This window comes from Sorex araneus, chromosome 1, assembly GCF_027595985.1.
Source record: "Sorex araneus isolate mSorAra2 chromosome 1, mSorAra2.pri, whole genome shotgun sequence".
NCBI classification, from domain to species: domain Eukaryota; kingdom Metazoa; phylum Chordata; class Mammalia; order Eulipotyphla; family Soricidae; genus Sorex; species Sorex araneus.
The window spans coordinates 18,180,561-18,195,849 of record NC_073302.1 but is presented as its reverse complement, the minus strand read 5'-3'; the positions used below and the strand labels follow the sequence as shown (position 1 = coordinate 18,195,849).

At 41.6% G+C, this 15,289-nt stretch overlaps 1 protein-coding gene across 1 annotated transcript in view; it reads left to right on the top strand.

The window, feature by feature from the left end:
- The window catches only part of PAPPA (pappalysin 1), a 271,315-nt gene extending 258,485 nt beyond the window's left edge, over window positions 1–12,830 (top strand). Inside the window, exon 22 of the mRNA XM_055123816.1 lies at window positions 9,338–12,830. Coding sequence (XP_054979791.1) covers window positions 9,338–9,445 — 108 coding nt within the window. The 3' untranslated portion in view covers window positions 9,446–12,830. The remainder of the gene's footprint in view (window positions 1–9,337) is intronic.
- Window positions 12,831–15,289: the final 2,459 nt, after the last annotated feature.

Genomic DNA, 15,289 nt, shown 5'->3' with positions numbered 1-15,289 from the left:
CTGCTTTATTATGTAACATATGGTAGTGATACACCACTATATAATATATACCTAACCACTCACCTTTAACATTTATTTTTAAGTTTGGGTAATTTCAAATTTCTTGCAATGATGAATAATGATGCTCATGAACATTTGTGCTCAGATATTTTTATAGAGTAATCTTTTCCAATTGAGTCTTAGACTTGAAATGGCTAGCATAAAAGGGGTAAGTATTATAAACGCTGTTTATTACCAAATGACCAAATGAATACAGGGTACGGTGGCAAGTGTTTTATGCCATTGGAGGCAGCCATTTCTACACATCAATGGACAGTGAAGTTTGGGCTTTAAATAGAAGCTTACATCAAATCATGACATGCTAATCATTGACTAAGTTAGACATTGAGAGATACTTTCTACCAATTATAATTAAGATGCTAACATAGAGAACAATAAAACTGATTAATTTTATTGGGAAATTTCCTTGAGTAGATTAAAAAATAAAGAAAGATTGAGTTTTCTACTGAGTTCATGGTAGAAAACATAAAATCTTGGAGCTGACTTTTAGGTGTTGACTGCGAATTATTGCAGCCACTTGACCTTAAAATGCTTATACCTTTTATCTTCATCACTTGCATTCACTCATATATACATGGAGGTGTATATGTTTGTGTATAGCTGTACACATACATCCATGCAAAAAAAGACCAACTTTCTCAATTTCTGTCCTGGGTTCAGGGACAGACTCCAGGGTCCTGAGAAGAGCACCAGTTCTTTAGACAGGATGCACAAGGTCAGTTCTCTCTAGGGTCCCCAAGGTCCGTTCCCTGCAGGGATCCCAGGTCAATTTTTTGCATGGATCCCAGAGTCATTTCCCTCCTTTTTCTTTCCACCTACACACATAGTGTCGCTTGGACTCTATATTAAACACTTCCCGTCTTTCACTGTGACATCTTGTATCATGCCACCAGTCAAGGCTGCAGGATGCCAGTGGTGGCATGCACTTCCTGGGAGAGCATGCATATTCACAGAGCATCTTTCTAGAGTCAGCCCAGGGTCAGACTGTAGACCAGTGGCAGCATACAGACATTTACAGTGCCTGCTCTTCGGGAGCTCATAATCCCCTGGGGAAGCAGACATGAGGTAGACACAGTTTTGCATCCTATTCCCTGTGTGGGAGGATCGCCGAGGACAGGAGGCTAGAATCTTATGCAAACGAGTGGGAAGGTCAGAGAAAGTATCTTCAAGAAAGGAAGCATTGCCACTGAGACCTGAGGGATGAGTGGGTATCCTGGGACAGGGCGATGAGACGGAGAATGGAGAGTGGTTCCAACTGTGTGTGAGTTAGAGGTAAAGCAGAGAGATGAAAGGTGTCACAAATGTGTACAGAGCTTTGCGAAAGTGAATAGTTGCTCGTAGGTATTGGGGGGCAGGGGGTTTTCTTCAGGCTCCAGAGTCTCGGAGGCCTGACGTGTAAAGAAGAAAGGGGTCTCACATCTTTCTACCATTTGAGTTTCAAGGTTTCACTTTTAAAAGTCTGGCTCCAACCTTTATTCTCTTTCTTGCAAACACCAAAACCCCCTGCACCAGGATGCTTTTTAGAGATGCTCTGTGGAGAGAACAGTTACACAAAATACCTCTACGGAGACTGCCACATAGGCCCGACATTCCCCCAAAGGCCTGGCCATCCTTGTGTGAGTTCCAACAGTGACCGTAAACCTGGTTGTGTAAATCTTGTTGCACATATGAATTCTTATGGGCCTTGCTTGACTTCACATAACTACAAATGCTTGCCAAGGCCCAAATTTAAACACAGTTCTATCTCTCTCACAAGCTCTGGTCCTTGGCTGACATTTGGTTGAATTTCTAGATAGGGAAGCAGGTAAGAATCCCATCTCGTCCTCAGTGCCCCCGGAGACTATGACCCAAGACCACAGGTTGTGATCCTTTTCCTTGGAAAAGAAGAAACCATATTTTCCAGCAACAAAGACAGTGAGGGAGATTCTGTCTGACCAACTTCTTACCCAGATCTGTCTCCAGTGTGAAACTGAGGAAGGACAGGCAGATTAAGCTTCTCAGCACTTTCATTGATTATTTTCCTATTGGAGCTTTGAAGGGCTTGACTGGAAAGCATATTTCCAGAATGATTGTTCTTAACAGCTTTTTTTACATGAGAAAGAAAATCATATATATATATATGCATATATATATACTCCTTATCATTGGAATCCCTCTAAGAAAGCCTGTATGGGTGCTGTGAGAGAGGAAGAGGAAGCAGCCAGGCATAGTCCACATACCAAGGCTTCCAAAGGTGTGATGACCTGGAACTATGGTTATGTCTTGTTTCAGGTGACTGCTCAGAGACTGAATCTGAAAGATATCTAGGGAATTGGGGATGTAATCTCAGTTCTAAGACTTGGCTCTGTGACCTTGGGTTGGCCAGATTCATTATAATTTTTCTCTCTTGATATTTGGATGAAAGTTCTATCATATGATTCTTCACCTGGCTTTCTGGGCGAGGTCCTGGATCACTGAGTGAGAACTTGAAGGCTAATCAGATGTAGAAGAAGTAGAATAAAAAAGAGGTTGTCTCAGCACAGAGAGCACACTCTGACTCATGGCATCGGTGAAGTTGCCATGTTGACTTGCTTCTCCTGAGTGAAAACATGACTTCTTGGGAAAGAATGTGACAGCTAGTCTCATGGTGAATGATTTTAAAAGGCTAGTGATTCTCTAGGATATAAGAAGCTAATTCCTAAGGAGAGCAAGTCTCTTTCCTGGCAGAGTGGCCATGATAAAGGGCCACAAACAAAGGTGGTGAGTCTTGAAGTTGAGGATAAATACATCAGCAACTCATAATTTAGCAACCGAATGGTCTCTCAAAACAAGTCAGATGGTATCACAATTCTGTGAAAAGCCTTTGTATGCTTTTCTCTTTTACAAAGAGTAAAATGTAGACTTCTGACTGGCCTTGAAGATCCCTGAAGTTCATTCTGCCCTGTGACCCCTGTTACTCCACTACCCATAGATGGCACATGGTTCCCCTCCCTTAATTTAGTTCCAGTCCTTAGTTTCCTTGCTGACATTACACAAACCAGCCAACCTCCTACCATACACCCAATGTCAATGACTATTTCTTTGTCTGAGAACATTCTTCTCCATTCATTCTCATGACTCATTCCTTCATCTCCTCCAAGACTTTGCCCAAATGCCATGTACTTAAGTGAACCCCACCCTGACCACCCACCAGAAATCACCTCAGGAACTCTCACACCCATTTGCCTTGCCATCTACTCTTGTCTTCCATTCATAACATGTATTACTTTGGCATATCATATCAAATTAATTGATTAATTTATTATCTGGCAGTGTCTAACCCTGCTTGCTGCTGAGAATAAAAAAATTTCATGAGGGTTAAGAATATGCAGCTGTTTTGTGCTCTGCTACATGCCAGTTCCAAGTTCTAATACTATGAGATAGATACTGTAATAGATCAGGAGCAAGACAGTTCTGGTTGCAGCCATGCTGAACTTGTAAACTCGCCTCAAGTCTTCATATAATGACAGGGTTCAGGGCCTGGAGCGATAACACAGTGGGTAAGTGTTTGCCTTGCATGCAACCAACCTGGGTTCAATCCCCAGCATCCCATATGGTCCCCTGAGCACCGCCAGGAGTAATTCCTGAGTGCAGAGCCAGGAGTATCCCCTGTGCATCGCCAGGTGTACTTTTTCGGGTGTGAGCAAATAAATAAATAAATAAATAAATAAATAAATGGTTCCATAAAGCTTCCAAAGAGAAAGTAATAACAGAGATGAAACAGGAAAGGTGAAGTAGGTCAGACCCAGGTGACAAGAGAAAGGAAGGAGGACAAAAGATAGAGATGAGAGAAATAAAAATGAGAAAAATAAGATATTTTTGGCAGAGAGAATAGTTTATGCAAAGGCCCAAATTAAAAGGAAAAGGTAAGGAAAATTACAGTTTCCTACTATGCTAGAACATAGGACAAGACGCAGAAGGTTATGAGGAATGAGCAAGGCTTTTAGAAGTCAGATCAAGTGGTTCAAACTTGTTCTAGAGAACAGTAGAAATATTCAGTCATTTTAATCTTTGAAGAAGCCTAGAGGATCGTATAAAGCCTTCTGGAGAAGGACTACATAGCTGTACTTAACATGTTGGTTTAGTTAAATGTAAATCATAAAGCAGACGATAAGAATACTATCTTGCTGCCAACTCTCTGGTTTCTGAAGAGTTAATATTTCCCCACTTAGAACCCATTGTTGACTTTTCCAAGTGTTTGAATTAGACAGCTCATTTTAGATTGGTCCTAAGAAGGAATCATCTATCCCCCACAAAAATAACGATCATCATAACCTCGTCAGTAGTATTACCTTAGCAGCAGTAGCTAAGAAGCCACTAAGACGATATTCCATTCCAGGAATTGTATTAAGTGCTTTACTTAGGTTTCAAATTTGTTTATATGATAGGACTATTTTATCTCCACTGTATATAGAGAGAAATTGAGTCTCAAAAGGGAAGTCACTTGCCAAGTAGAGTTCACTAATTCAGTACGTAGACAAAGCATCCTGCCTTCTTCTCTTCTGGGGCAATATTTTTAAACTCTATTCACTATTTTCTCCATTTTCCTCTTGTACTTATCTGCATTTAAACAGTCCTCAGTACTCATTGAATGCTCACGCTCTGTACCAGGACAAGACCTACAAAGTTCTCAGGGGATACCTTGTACTGGATATCACAATCTAGTCTATGTGTTCTCATAGAATCTAGCCACACTCCAAAGACCCTGAGACTTGGAGCAATTCAGTGGCTTGCTCTGGGACCACCTCTCGTCCCCACCTCACTCTCCCTGCCACCCCTGCCACACACACACACAAATACACACACACATACTTGCATATATAAGAAGTCCAGCTATAGCTCAGGGCACCTCTTGCTTACTTCACAGTGCGCTCTCAGTGTATGGCCTCCCTGCTGAGTCTGAGTCAGAACTCAGCCCCGGTCTCCTAGCCTCAACGACGACCAGCATCCAGAACCTTATTCTTCAGTCAGCTCAGCTGCATTCCTGAGCCACTCATATTGGTGGACAGACATGTCAACATGGGCAGCATACTTCTAGGGGAACCCTCTTTGCCTCACTATCCTTTCCAGCCCAGAGGGGAACAAAAGGAGAGGGTGATGGGTGGGTCAACAGAATCCCCAAGTGGATGGCCAAGTCATCTAAGGAAGAGCTTGAACACATGGCTCTGAGAAAACCAAGCATAGGCTGATGACCATGGCAGATGTTCCTTGGGTGTTAGGTTTCCTTGGGAAGGCCATCTGAGAAGGTGAGAGTCGGCTCGGGGAGTCAAGTGGTCTGGGAGTCAGGCTCTGGGCTGACATAAACAGGACGTGACTCTTCCCTCTGTGCCTCAGTTTGCTCCTCTTGGAATAGGAGATCTTGACTTCTGCTCCATCTGCCTCCTGAGGAGCAGTACCAAGGAGTGGTTGTAACAGGGGTGCAGATTCCATCCCACCTGCCTGCCAAGTGACTCACCTTTGTGTATCTTGCTTTTCTCTCGGATCTACAATGGGGCGTGTCTGAATAGTTGGTTTATTGGGACTGCGGGGAAGAGTGAGATAATGCACATGGAGTCAGTGCAGACGTACCATAAGGTAATTCAAGGTTATTTATTGTCTGAAAAAGACAACTTGTCAGTCATTCTGCCTGAGTATGAAGACACCTCTGCTTGATTTTGACTTGCTGGAAATATCCCTACTTCTTTCAGTTGGGTTTTGTTGTGCTGTCTTTGAGGGTCACAGCCAGCAGTGCTCAGGGCCTATAATCAGCCCAGTCCTTGCTTTTGATGGTGCTCAAAGGACCCGACAGTGCTGGGGATCAAACCCAGGATTTTTACATGCAAATGCACTTCAGTCTTTCGAGCCATCTTTCAGTCTTGAGACTCTGGTTCTAGAATGGAATTAGAAGGCTGAGTGATAGTACAGCGGGTAGGGAACACGGCTGACTCGGGTTCAATCCCAAGCATCCTATATAGTCCCCCGAGCACCACCAGGAATAATTCCTGAGTGAAGATACAGGAGTAACCTCTGTGCATTGCCGGTGGTGGCCCAAAAAAAGAAAAAAAAAGAAGGGATGTAGAATACATCATTAGCCTCTCTTAACCAGTGGTTAAGCTAAGCAAGTTGGTTCTTTGCAATATTTCAAAGCCTCTTGTTTTCTCACCCGGATGCTTATAGAGATTACCCAATAAGATTGTGTACACTCTGTGAGCTATTCTTTATAAATAATCTAGCACAAGAAGACCCCCCAGGAAGTGCTAGTGGGTGTGTGAGGCAGTATTCACAGCCATGAATCTGCAGAAACAGACCTCTCCCCCCCATCTCTTCCAGGTCTGACCTAGAAATACCTAAAAATGGGATTAGCCTCCTCATTTCAGTCATTGGCCAGAAAGGAAGTTGGTGACCAGAGTAGACATTGGCAGATTAGAACAGTCAGTTCACAGAAATTAAGAAGTGGGGCTGGGGCTGGAGCAATAGCGCAGCAGATAGGGCATTTGTCTTGCATATGACCGACCTGGGTTTGATTCCCAGCATCTCATATGGTCCACTGAGCACCATTAGGAGTAATTCCTGAATGCAGAGCCAGGAATAACCCCTGTGCGTCGCTGGGTGTGACCCAAAAAGAAAAAAAAGTGGAGCTAGAGGGAACCCAGCAACCCTACAGGCTGGTTTGTAGTCAGCATTGATTCATGGAATCTCTATTGGGTCCTGTGAGAGCTGGATGGCGCCCTGGACTTAAATAAGGGGGTATAGACTATAAGAATTTGCCAGAAATCACACCATGTCTCTGCGGAGCCCATGCCTCCCTGAAACCAGATGTGTCTACCTCCCAAAGTCCTAGCAAGGGGTCAGCAAACACAGCTGGGTTTACTTTTTTGGGATGTAAAGAGTTAGCAGAAGAACATTCTAGATTCACGACACAGCCTCCATGGAATCATGAGGTCACAGAGGCTGAAAAATAAATGTCCTGATGTCCTGAACAAAGGGAGAGAGAGAGAGAGAGACAGAGAGACAGAGAGACAGAGACAAAGACAGAGACAGAGACAGAGACAGAAACAGAAACAGAGACAGAGAGACAAAGAGACAGAGAGACAGAGAGAGACAGAGAGGAGAGAGAAAGACAGACAGAGAATGGACTGTGAGCATACTTACCACAGCCATCAAGCCTTAATGAGTTATGGGAGAAAAAAATCAAGAAATGTGTTAGCTATAAGCAAAAAGTCATAAAAATGTAGGGGCCAGAGAGAAGGTATGGCTTGCCTTGCACACAGTTGACTTGGGTTCAATTCCTGGCACCCCTCAGCACCACTAGGAGTAATTCCTGAGTACAGAGCCAAGAGTAACCCCTAGCACCACCAGGTGTGGCCAAAATACTAAATAAATTTTAAAAAAATTAATAGCCCTTCATTCATACTGTGACTTAGACCATAAGAAAGCAAGAACAAATAAGACCTGCAGCTCCTGCCTCACTTGGTGAAGGAATAGAGATATAGGTAGACAGGTAGATGAAAAGATAAACCAACAAACTGAAAATAACTTATAGACCAGATTGACTGACAGATGATAGATGATGACTGATAAATTAAAATACATATGCTTGAGTGCTGAATATGTCCGTTACTGTGTGCTCTTGTTTTTTTTTTTCATCAGTTCTTTTACTTCTCTCTTGTCACAACCTCAGGAGGCATGTGCTTTGATTATTTCCATTTAATTAATGAGTTAAAGCTTAAAAAATAATTGTAAGTCACACGCTCAAAGTCACATTTTAAGAGAGAAGTGGGGCCTGTCTTAAAGCTCCTGTTTATTCCTACATCTTAAATGGCTGCAAAATTGCATTAAAGGATTGGCAAAAAGGCAGAAAGGGAAGGAAAGAGAGAGGAAAAATGAGAGGATAAAAGTAAATAATGAGAGAGGGTAAGAGAGAAAAGGGGAAGGGGACAAAGGTGGGGGGAGGGATTACAGAGGCAAAGAGAAGCAGTGTTAGATATAAAGAAGTGAGTCCACAGCTCGAAAGACAGAGATACTCTCTGAGACTCTGTGAGCACTTGGAGACCTTGCCGAGGCAGGAGGCGAATGAGGTCATTAAATCTATCTGCGCAGATGGGGGATCCTCTGGGGAAAATTATATGCAAATGTCATGATGCAATGAGGTGAAATCCACTTGCATTTGCCCGGGCTGGGGCTCAAGCAGGAATTGCACTGTGCTCTTTGGAAAGACAGAGTATTTGTTCCCTGAGAAGACATGTGCTTTTCTGGGATCCTTTTGTCAGTCTCTTGAAAGGATAGCCAGCCTGACGTCACAGCATGTGAAGGGATGGACTAGGCACCAGATCCAGCTCTCTCATCACCGCCCCCTCCCATTTTTCCACCTGTTTTTTATTTTTATTTCCCCTTTTCCCGTATTTTCTACGCATGTATCAAAATTTTAATGTTCTACAGCTTTGCATGTTTTTGGTGCTAAAAATTCAAGTCTCCAGAAATCCTCAACCGAATTTTGTGCAAAACTTGCATATGGAATATTCCTACTAGGATTTTTGGACTCCCCTAGAAAGTGCCCTTGGCTTTCTGCATTATGCTTTTGTATTCTCATCAGTGACTTCAAATCTCAGTGGCCAATTATGTGCAGAGTTATGTTTTCTTAAAAGATACATTCACATCTTGTATGCATTTTATCACCACAGCAGTCTTATGAGTTAGCTGGTCCATGTTACAGTTCTTATAACTAGTCCTGGGGTAGTCCTTGACATCACTTTAACCATAACTAGTCCTTGACATCACTTTAACCATAATCTTTTTTCCATCTTGACTGTTCATAGTGTAAGGTGATTCTTATACTCCTAATACAGGGATTAGAGTCTGAGACTCAGAGAGAGGTTAGTCGTCCTAATATGAATACTAGGTTTGTTGTATTACTTTAGGCAAATGCTTGCACCCTTCTGGATCTGTCTCCTCATATATACAAAAGAGAATCATTTTATTACTGATTATGTGTACACAGTTGTCAGAGAAGTCAGTAGTACTTTCCTTTTTAGAAAATGTTTAGCATGATGTTTGACCCATAATAAATGCTGCCCGGAAAAGAAAGATACTATGAAAATTGCTTTAGTTATCTTGATAAAAGTTACTCTAGGACTAACAAGAAGCAAAGCCGTGACTTGAACTTGAATCTGTTGTTTCACACCCACAATACAAAAATCTGACCCTGTTGAGTTTAGCCTCTCTGAAAGTACTGCTCCAGACCTAAGTACCTAGCTCACCTTTCCTCTCTTTTCCTCCATAGGTCACCCCTTTCCCTATGTCCTGTGACCTACAAGGTGACTGTGCTTGTCGGGACCCCCAGGCCCAAGAACACAGCCGGAAAGACCTACGTGGGTACAGCCATGGCTAAGGAAGTACAAGGAGCTGTAGAAGAATGCCCAACACCAGGACCCGCATCCCTTTGGTATTGATTTTACCGTCAGCTGCTCAATGGAATGGCCTCTCCACACCAGGGATCCTTAGCACCCAACCGGTCTGCCTTTAATTTCACCCAGGAAGGACGCATAGCGGGGGCGCATGAAACAAATCTCACCATGTTGAATGATGGAATGGAATCCTGTCCCAGAGTCTTATATGGATTGCAGATACAGCATGCAGTCCCAGAGCCTCCTAAAATTCTAACCATTTGTCACACGACCACAGTGAGAAACATATTCTGTATCTAGGGGTGTGCACATCTGTGGTTAGTATACATGCATGCACCCATACAAGCATCTGTGTAAGGGCAGTTTTGGAGACTGAGCAGAGAGAGACTGGAACAAACTCAATATTTCCTTTCCCCAGCTCCTAGCCAACACTGTCCTTGGGAGAAAGAGAATTGCAGAAACTAAGACCAAGTGTTGAGATGCCAAGATAGCTCACACCTTGAGGCTTGGGTTATGCAGGGCATAATTTTACAGTCCTTTGGGACTGGAAGTGAAATGGTCTCTGATTGCCTCCCTTCTAGGGAAGTAGGACCCATGAAAAAGTCAAGAACACAAAGTATGCGAAGTCCCTCAGTTATTCTGCTGCCATCAGGGGGGTTTCATTCCCACCTCCAGGGTTTGAGGCCAAGCTGGAAGCAGTGCGATTGCAATGTCAAGGTATTATACCAGCCCTCTGCTTGAGGCTTGAGGCCATAATATTCCTCCAGAACCCACCCGTTCCCCAAATTTTGCCTTGGGACCACATTTGCTGCTACTTTTCCTGCTGCTCTATCCTATACATTGAATACCCCAAGATGGTAGGACTAGGTTAGGAACCCCCTCCGTCCCCCCTCTCACCACACACACACACACACACACACACACACACACACAACAGAACAGTCTGCCTTAAAAGTGACCCACATTATTTCCATAGCTCCTCACTTCTTAGCCCTTCTGCCAGAGGAAAATTCTCGTTGACCGTCATGGTGAGAACTTCAGTCCCCCATGGGTGGGCTTCTCATCATGGAAAAGAGTGGAGGGATTTGAGATGCTGGAATCTTCACTGAGAATTCAGAATGTCGAAGCCAGTGTTAGATTTTATAATCAAGTGGAACAGTGTTAAATTTCTACGATGTTGGAGCCCTCTTGGAGATGGTTTAGATTGCAGGGATTCTTGCAATGTTGTGCTGGTGTAAGCCTTTGAGCCCTCCAGGCTGGAGGATGCTTTGGTCCTAAGGGGACCTCACTGTTGCCCTGGGTAGCTATCATTCTGGTACAGAAAAGCATCTTGGATGGGATCATTCTAGCCTGCATCTTAAAGGGCCATCTGAAGAAAGCCAAAGAGTTCAGAGCCTCAGTCCCCCCCCAGCAACCCAAGGTGTTCATCATGCTTTCCCGACAGTCTTCCAGCTGCTGGTACTTCCACACCAGTGGTGAAGCAGCCCTTCCCTCTCTCCCATGTTCAGCCTCCAAAGGTTAAGAGGAAATGGCTAAAATACACGTGGAAACCCCTACCTTTTTGAGTCCTCTTGGCCTCTTTTCAGCCAGATACCTGTCCTTTCAATTAATATGGGAAGAAAATGAAGGCCAAATGAGTCAAAGGAAATAGTTTGGTTTGACATATTTTCTGACACCTAGACCTGAGAAAGTGAAAGATGGAAGGAACTGTGTCTAAACAAGATGCATAAGATTACTTTAAATCACGTTGTCTCAATTTAATGAAGAAAGCCAACAAAAACTAAAATAACCTAGAAATGGTGAACATCAGACAAGAGTGTTGACTCCTGATTCTTACATCCAAAACAAATTGTTGGTCTGTCAGAACTCTTTCTCCTATGAAGACCAGAAATAACTTTAAAAATCTTATGATTATCACTCCTGATGAACAACCCTTGGAAAGATATCTTTTACCTATCTCTGGTCTGTTACATCAAGAAATACAGCAAGGTGCTCTTGGCACTTGTGCCCACAAGCTTAGTTAGTAGTTGTTGTTGTTGTTGATTTCACTTTTACCAGTTATAAACTGAGACTGAGTTCCAGAATGAGGAGGCTGTCATCATTATCAAAATCAGGTTCAAATTCTTTACATGTTCTTAAAAAAGTTCACCCACATCTCGCTTATATTTAGGCACTTCTCTATAATTACCAGGGTCAATCTTAGCCAAAACAATAAAAATGAAAAATAGAATCAATTTGATTCTGTATCCCTCTCCAGGATGTTAGAACTCTTGCCACTCTGACAGCCCCTATCCTTCCCTAGCTGAGTTACCAGTCTGTTTGGAATTAGCTTTAGAAGGTACAAACTAAAAAAGGCAATGGTGTTGCCCCCTAGTTGTTTTACAACACCGGTAGTTACTTTTTTGTTAAAAGCCTCGAATATCCAAAGATGACATTACTAGTGCTTGTCTTGCAAGGACCATGGAACTCCAATTTCCCTAAGACCAATGACCATGTTTTTCCTCCTTCATTAACAGCCTTGCCTAAATCAGGTCTCTCCAAATGAGCAAAGTTTCTTGGAGGTTGACTGGTCATGAGATTCTCAGATTGAGTTGAGCTTTTAAGAGCAAAGATCCACCCAACGTCCTCTGTACCATCATGCTAACCTGTTGGCTCACAAATTCATCTTTTCCAAGGATCTGAGGAAAGATAGATTAATTGATGTCCAGCTTCCTGCCCATATGGAAGGTGTACTTAAACCCTTTTCAGACCATCGTGGAAGAACATCAGCTCCTTTTGTGCAGTGCACTGATTCCTAGTTTTGTTTTCTTTCTGGGAATAAACTTATTGTCTCATTCCTTCAATCATCTCCTACTCATGATAATGAACTAGTCATAGGAGGCAACTCTGAAGCTCTGTTATCTAGGAGAAGCTCAGGGACTCTAAACACTTGTAGGGTCTGGATGACCACATATTAGCCTACTAGCTGCACAAAAGTAAAGATGAGTTGGACAGTTCTCTTAGAAAGCCTTTCCAAGCTACAACCATAACTCCCTACCAGAGAATGTACATTACCCTTTGATTCTGAGAGACTAGTATTGGGCATAAGGAGTATGGCTTTGGAGATGGAGGGTAGCTAATCCTGACTTCAGCATGTTGACTCATGGCTTACATAGTTCTCTTGGTCATATTCACACTTTGGCCCACAATGCTTAGATGTTATTTATTAAAAATAATTCTTTGAGGCAGCTACCTCCCATCCAGGTTTGATTTAACTTGGTTGTAACTGTCAACTTGTTATAGGTCTTACCTGTGTTTAGAAAGAAGGAGGAAGGAAAGAAGGAAGGAAGGAAGGAAGGAAGGAAGGAAGGAAGGAAGGAAGGAAGGAAGGAAGGAAGGAAGGAAGGAAGGAAGGAAGGAAGGAAACCATAAATTCAACTTAAAAGTTTTAAGATTATTTTTTTTCTGGAACTACTTCAAGTGGAAAAATAAAAATATTGAAGGTGACAGAACTGTACAGATAGAGATAAATAGAAGACAAGGAGATAAAGAGAAAATAAAAATGCATGTTACAAAGAAAAAAATACTATTTTTGTGCTTCCAAGAGGAAATCATTTCTTCTCAGACTGAGTAGGTAGAAAGCATAAAGATTTCCCTTGAAGGAGAGATGGAGTGGTATTTTATAACGCTGTTATTTTCTGTAGATTGTGGTAGGTCTGGGAACTACGGCATCTTCCCCTGGGTTTGTAGCTGTGGTTGGGGAACACTTTTCTATTTGTTTGGTGGCCATCAGTGGTAGTAGAGAATCGGGAGGGCTGGAAATTGGTTCAACCAAATAATAAGGGGACATACTGTATTGTGCTTTTCACATGATGAAATGTTTGTATTTACTGGTAGAGCACTGGGCTTTATGAAGACTGCACTTAGAATCACACTGCACTCTCCACTTTCCTACAACGCTGCTACAGGAACAGACAGGTAAATTCCACGGCTTTCTGAGAAACAAGACTAAATCAAGCAAGCAAACAGCACACATTAAAAATGAAATAGCAGATTAATAAAAGCCTATTCTTTTCACTTAATCAAGTGTTGCCAAATCTATGCCAATCATTTGATCATTTTAAGAGAAATGTCTACAAGCCGAGGGAAGAACTTTGGTCTCAGAGTCAGAATGGGGAATTCTTGCCCCAGGCAACCATTTGCTCTCTAGCTCAAATCTGTCATCATATTGCCTCTCCAGTTGGCCTCAGTTTCTCTAGCTGCAACTTGGGGATACTTCTACTTACCTACCTCACAGCGGGAGTGCAAGAAAATTGCGAGGCACTGAGGTTTTTCAGTGGGCTATGGGGAACTGTGAGAACAGAGGCTGGGTAGGTTCAGGAATTACTTTCGGGAATGCACGGGCCCATTCGCTATATAAGAAAGGCAAGGAATACTCATTTGAAACTTCAAGGAATCAGGCTGGAGCTCCTAGATTATAATTTACCTTAAGAGAGAGGTTTGCAGTTGCGAGAATATTTCACTCTGAGGTAAATTAGATCTTTCCTCTTTATTCTGGCCTTTACAAGTTCCCTGATTAGATTAAAAGCCAACCACTTCATACAGCGTAAAAGTGAGTTTACTGTTGTTTCTTTAAGACTTTGGGCAATTTCCAACTTCTTTGTAGAAGAAGGGAGATCCTAAATCTCTTTTTCTCAGGCTGAAAAGCCCACATCAAGTGTTTCATTAAAAGAAAATAAGACATTCTGAGTACAAACGACTAGGGGCTTAAACTCTACACCAGCAGTCAGTGAGGAGATTTTGAACAATTATCGAGTTGCTTTCTTGGGTCTCTATAATCCATAACCTGTCCACAGATATATGTCTATATAAAGATATTATATAAATATAAATTTACATATATATGCACATGTATATATAGTTGTACATATATGTGTGTATATATATACTTAAATGTAATATTTACAAAATAAAACTGTGATCTCGTCTAGAGAAAATGTATTCATATTACAAACTGTTCTTCCATATTTATGTAACATATTATACCTTTTTATTATTGTAATAATTATTATGGGTATCCTTGAATTATTATGATGTTGAAATCTGTTTGGCACCTTCTGGAAACTACCAAAAAATAATAACTATTCATTGAAGTGCTTAAAAATCTGTCCTCATGAGAATCCTAATGGCCTACTATATAAAAGAAAGAAAAAGAGAATGAAAACAATATAAACACCAAAACCAAAATACAATTTCAATCCTTTTTTTTCTGTACCTCACGCGCATAAATTTGCTGCTCCTGTTTTGGATTTTTTTCCTGTTTATGTGTTTTTATGGATCTAAGTTAAGTCTTTCAGCAATATATAAAAATGTAAATAGTAAACTTTATTTATTAAGAATGTCATCTTTTTAATTTATATTTACACAATTGTCCATCTAATTTATTTTTTTCTATACGGTTTTAAATACTCAGACATATTTTGCTGTTCATGATATTTTTATCCTGTTCTTGTGGATTTGTTTTTCCATACTGTTTTCTCTGGTCTCAATTACAGGTTGGATCTCACAAAAAAAAAATAATGTCAAAGACAGAAATATTTTGCCACTGTTGATTATTATACCTTAAAGTTCTATATTATGAAAATATATAATAGCTTGTATGCTTCACTATGTAGAGGTGTTGTTTTTGTCTCTTGCGGAACTGAAAGAACTCTTGCATGTGCACATTGGTGTGGAAAAGAATTTTAGACTCTAGAATCAGAATATCAGTGGGATCATGAAGTTGAATCCAATAAGCAGTAAATCTCCTACAAAAATAATTCCTAAAAATTATCTCTATTTTACACATA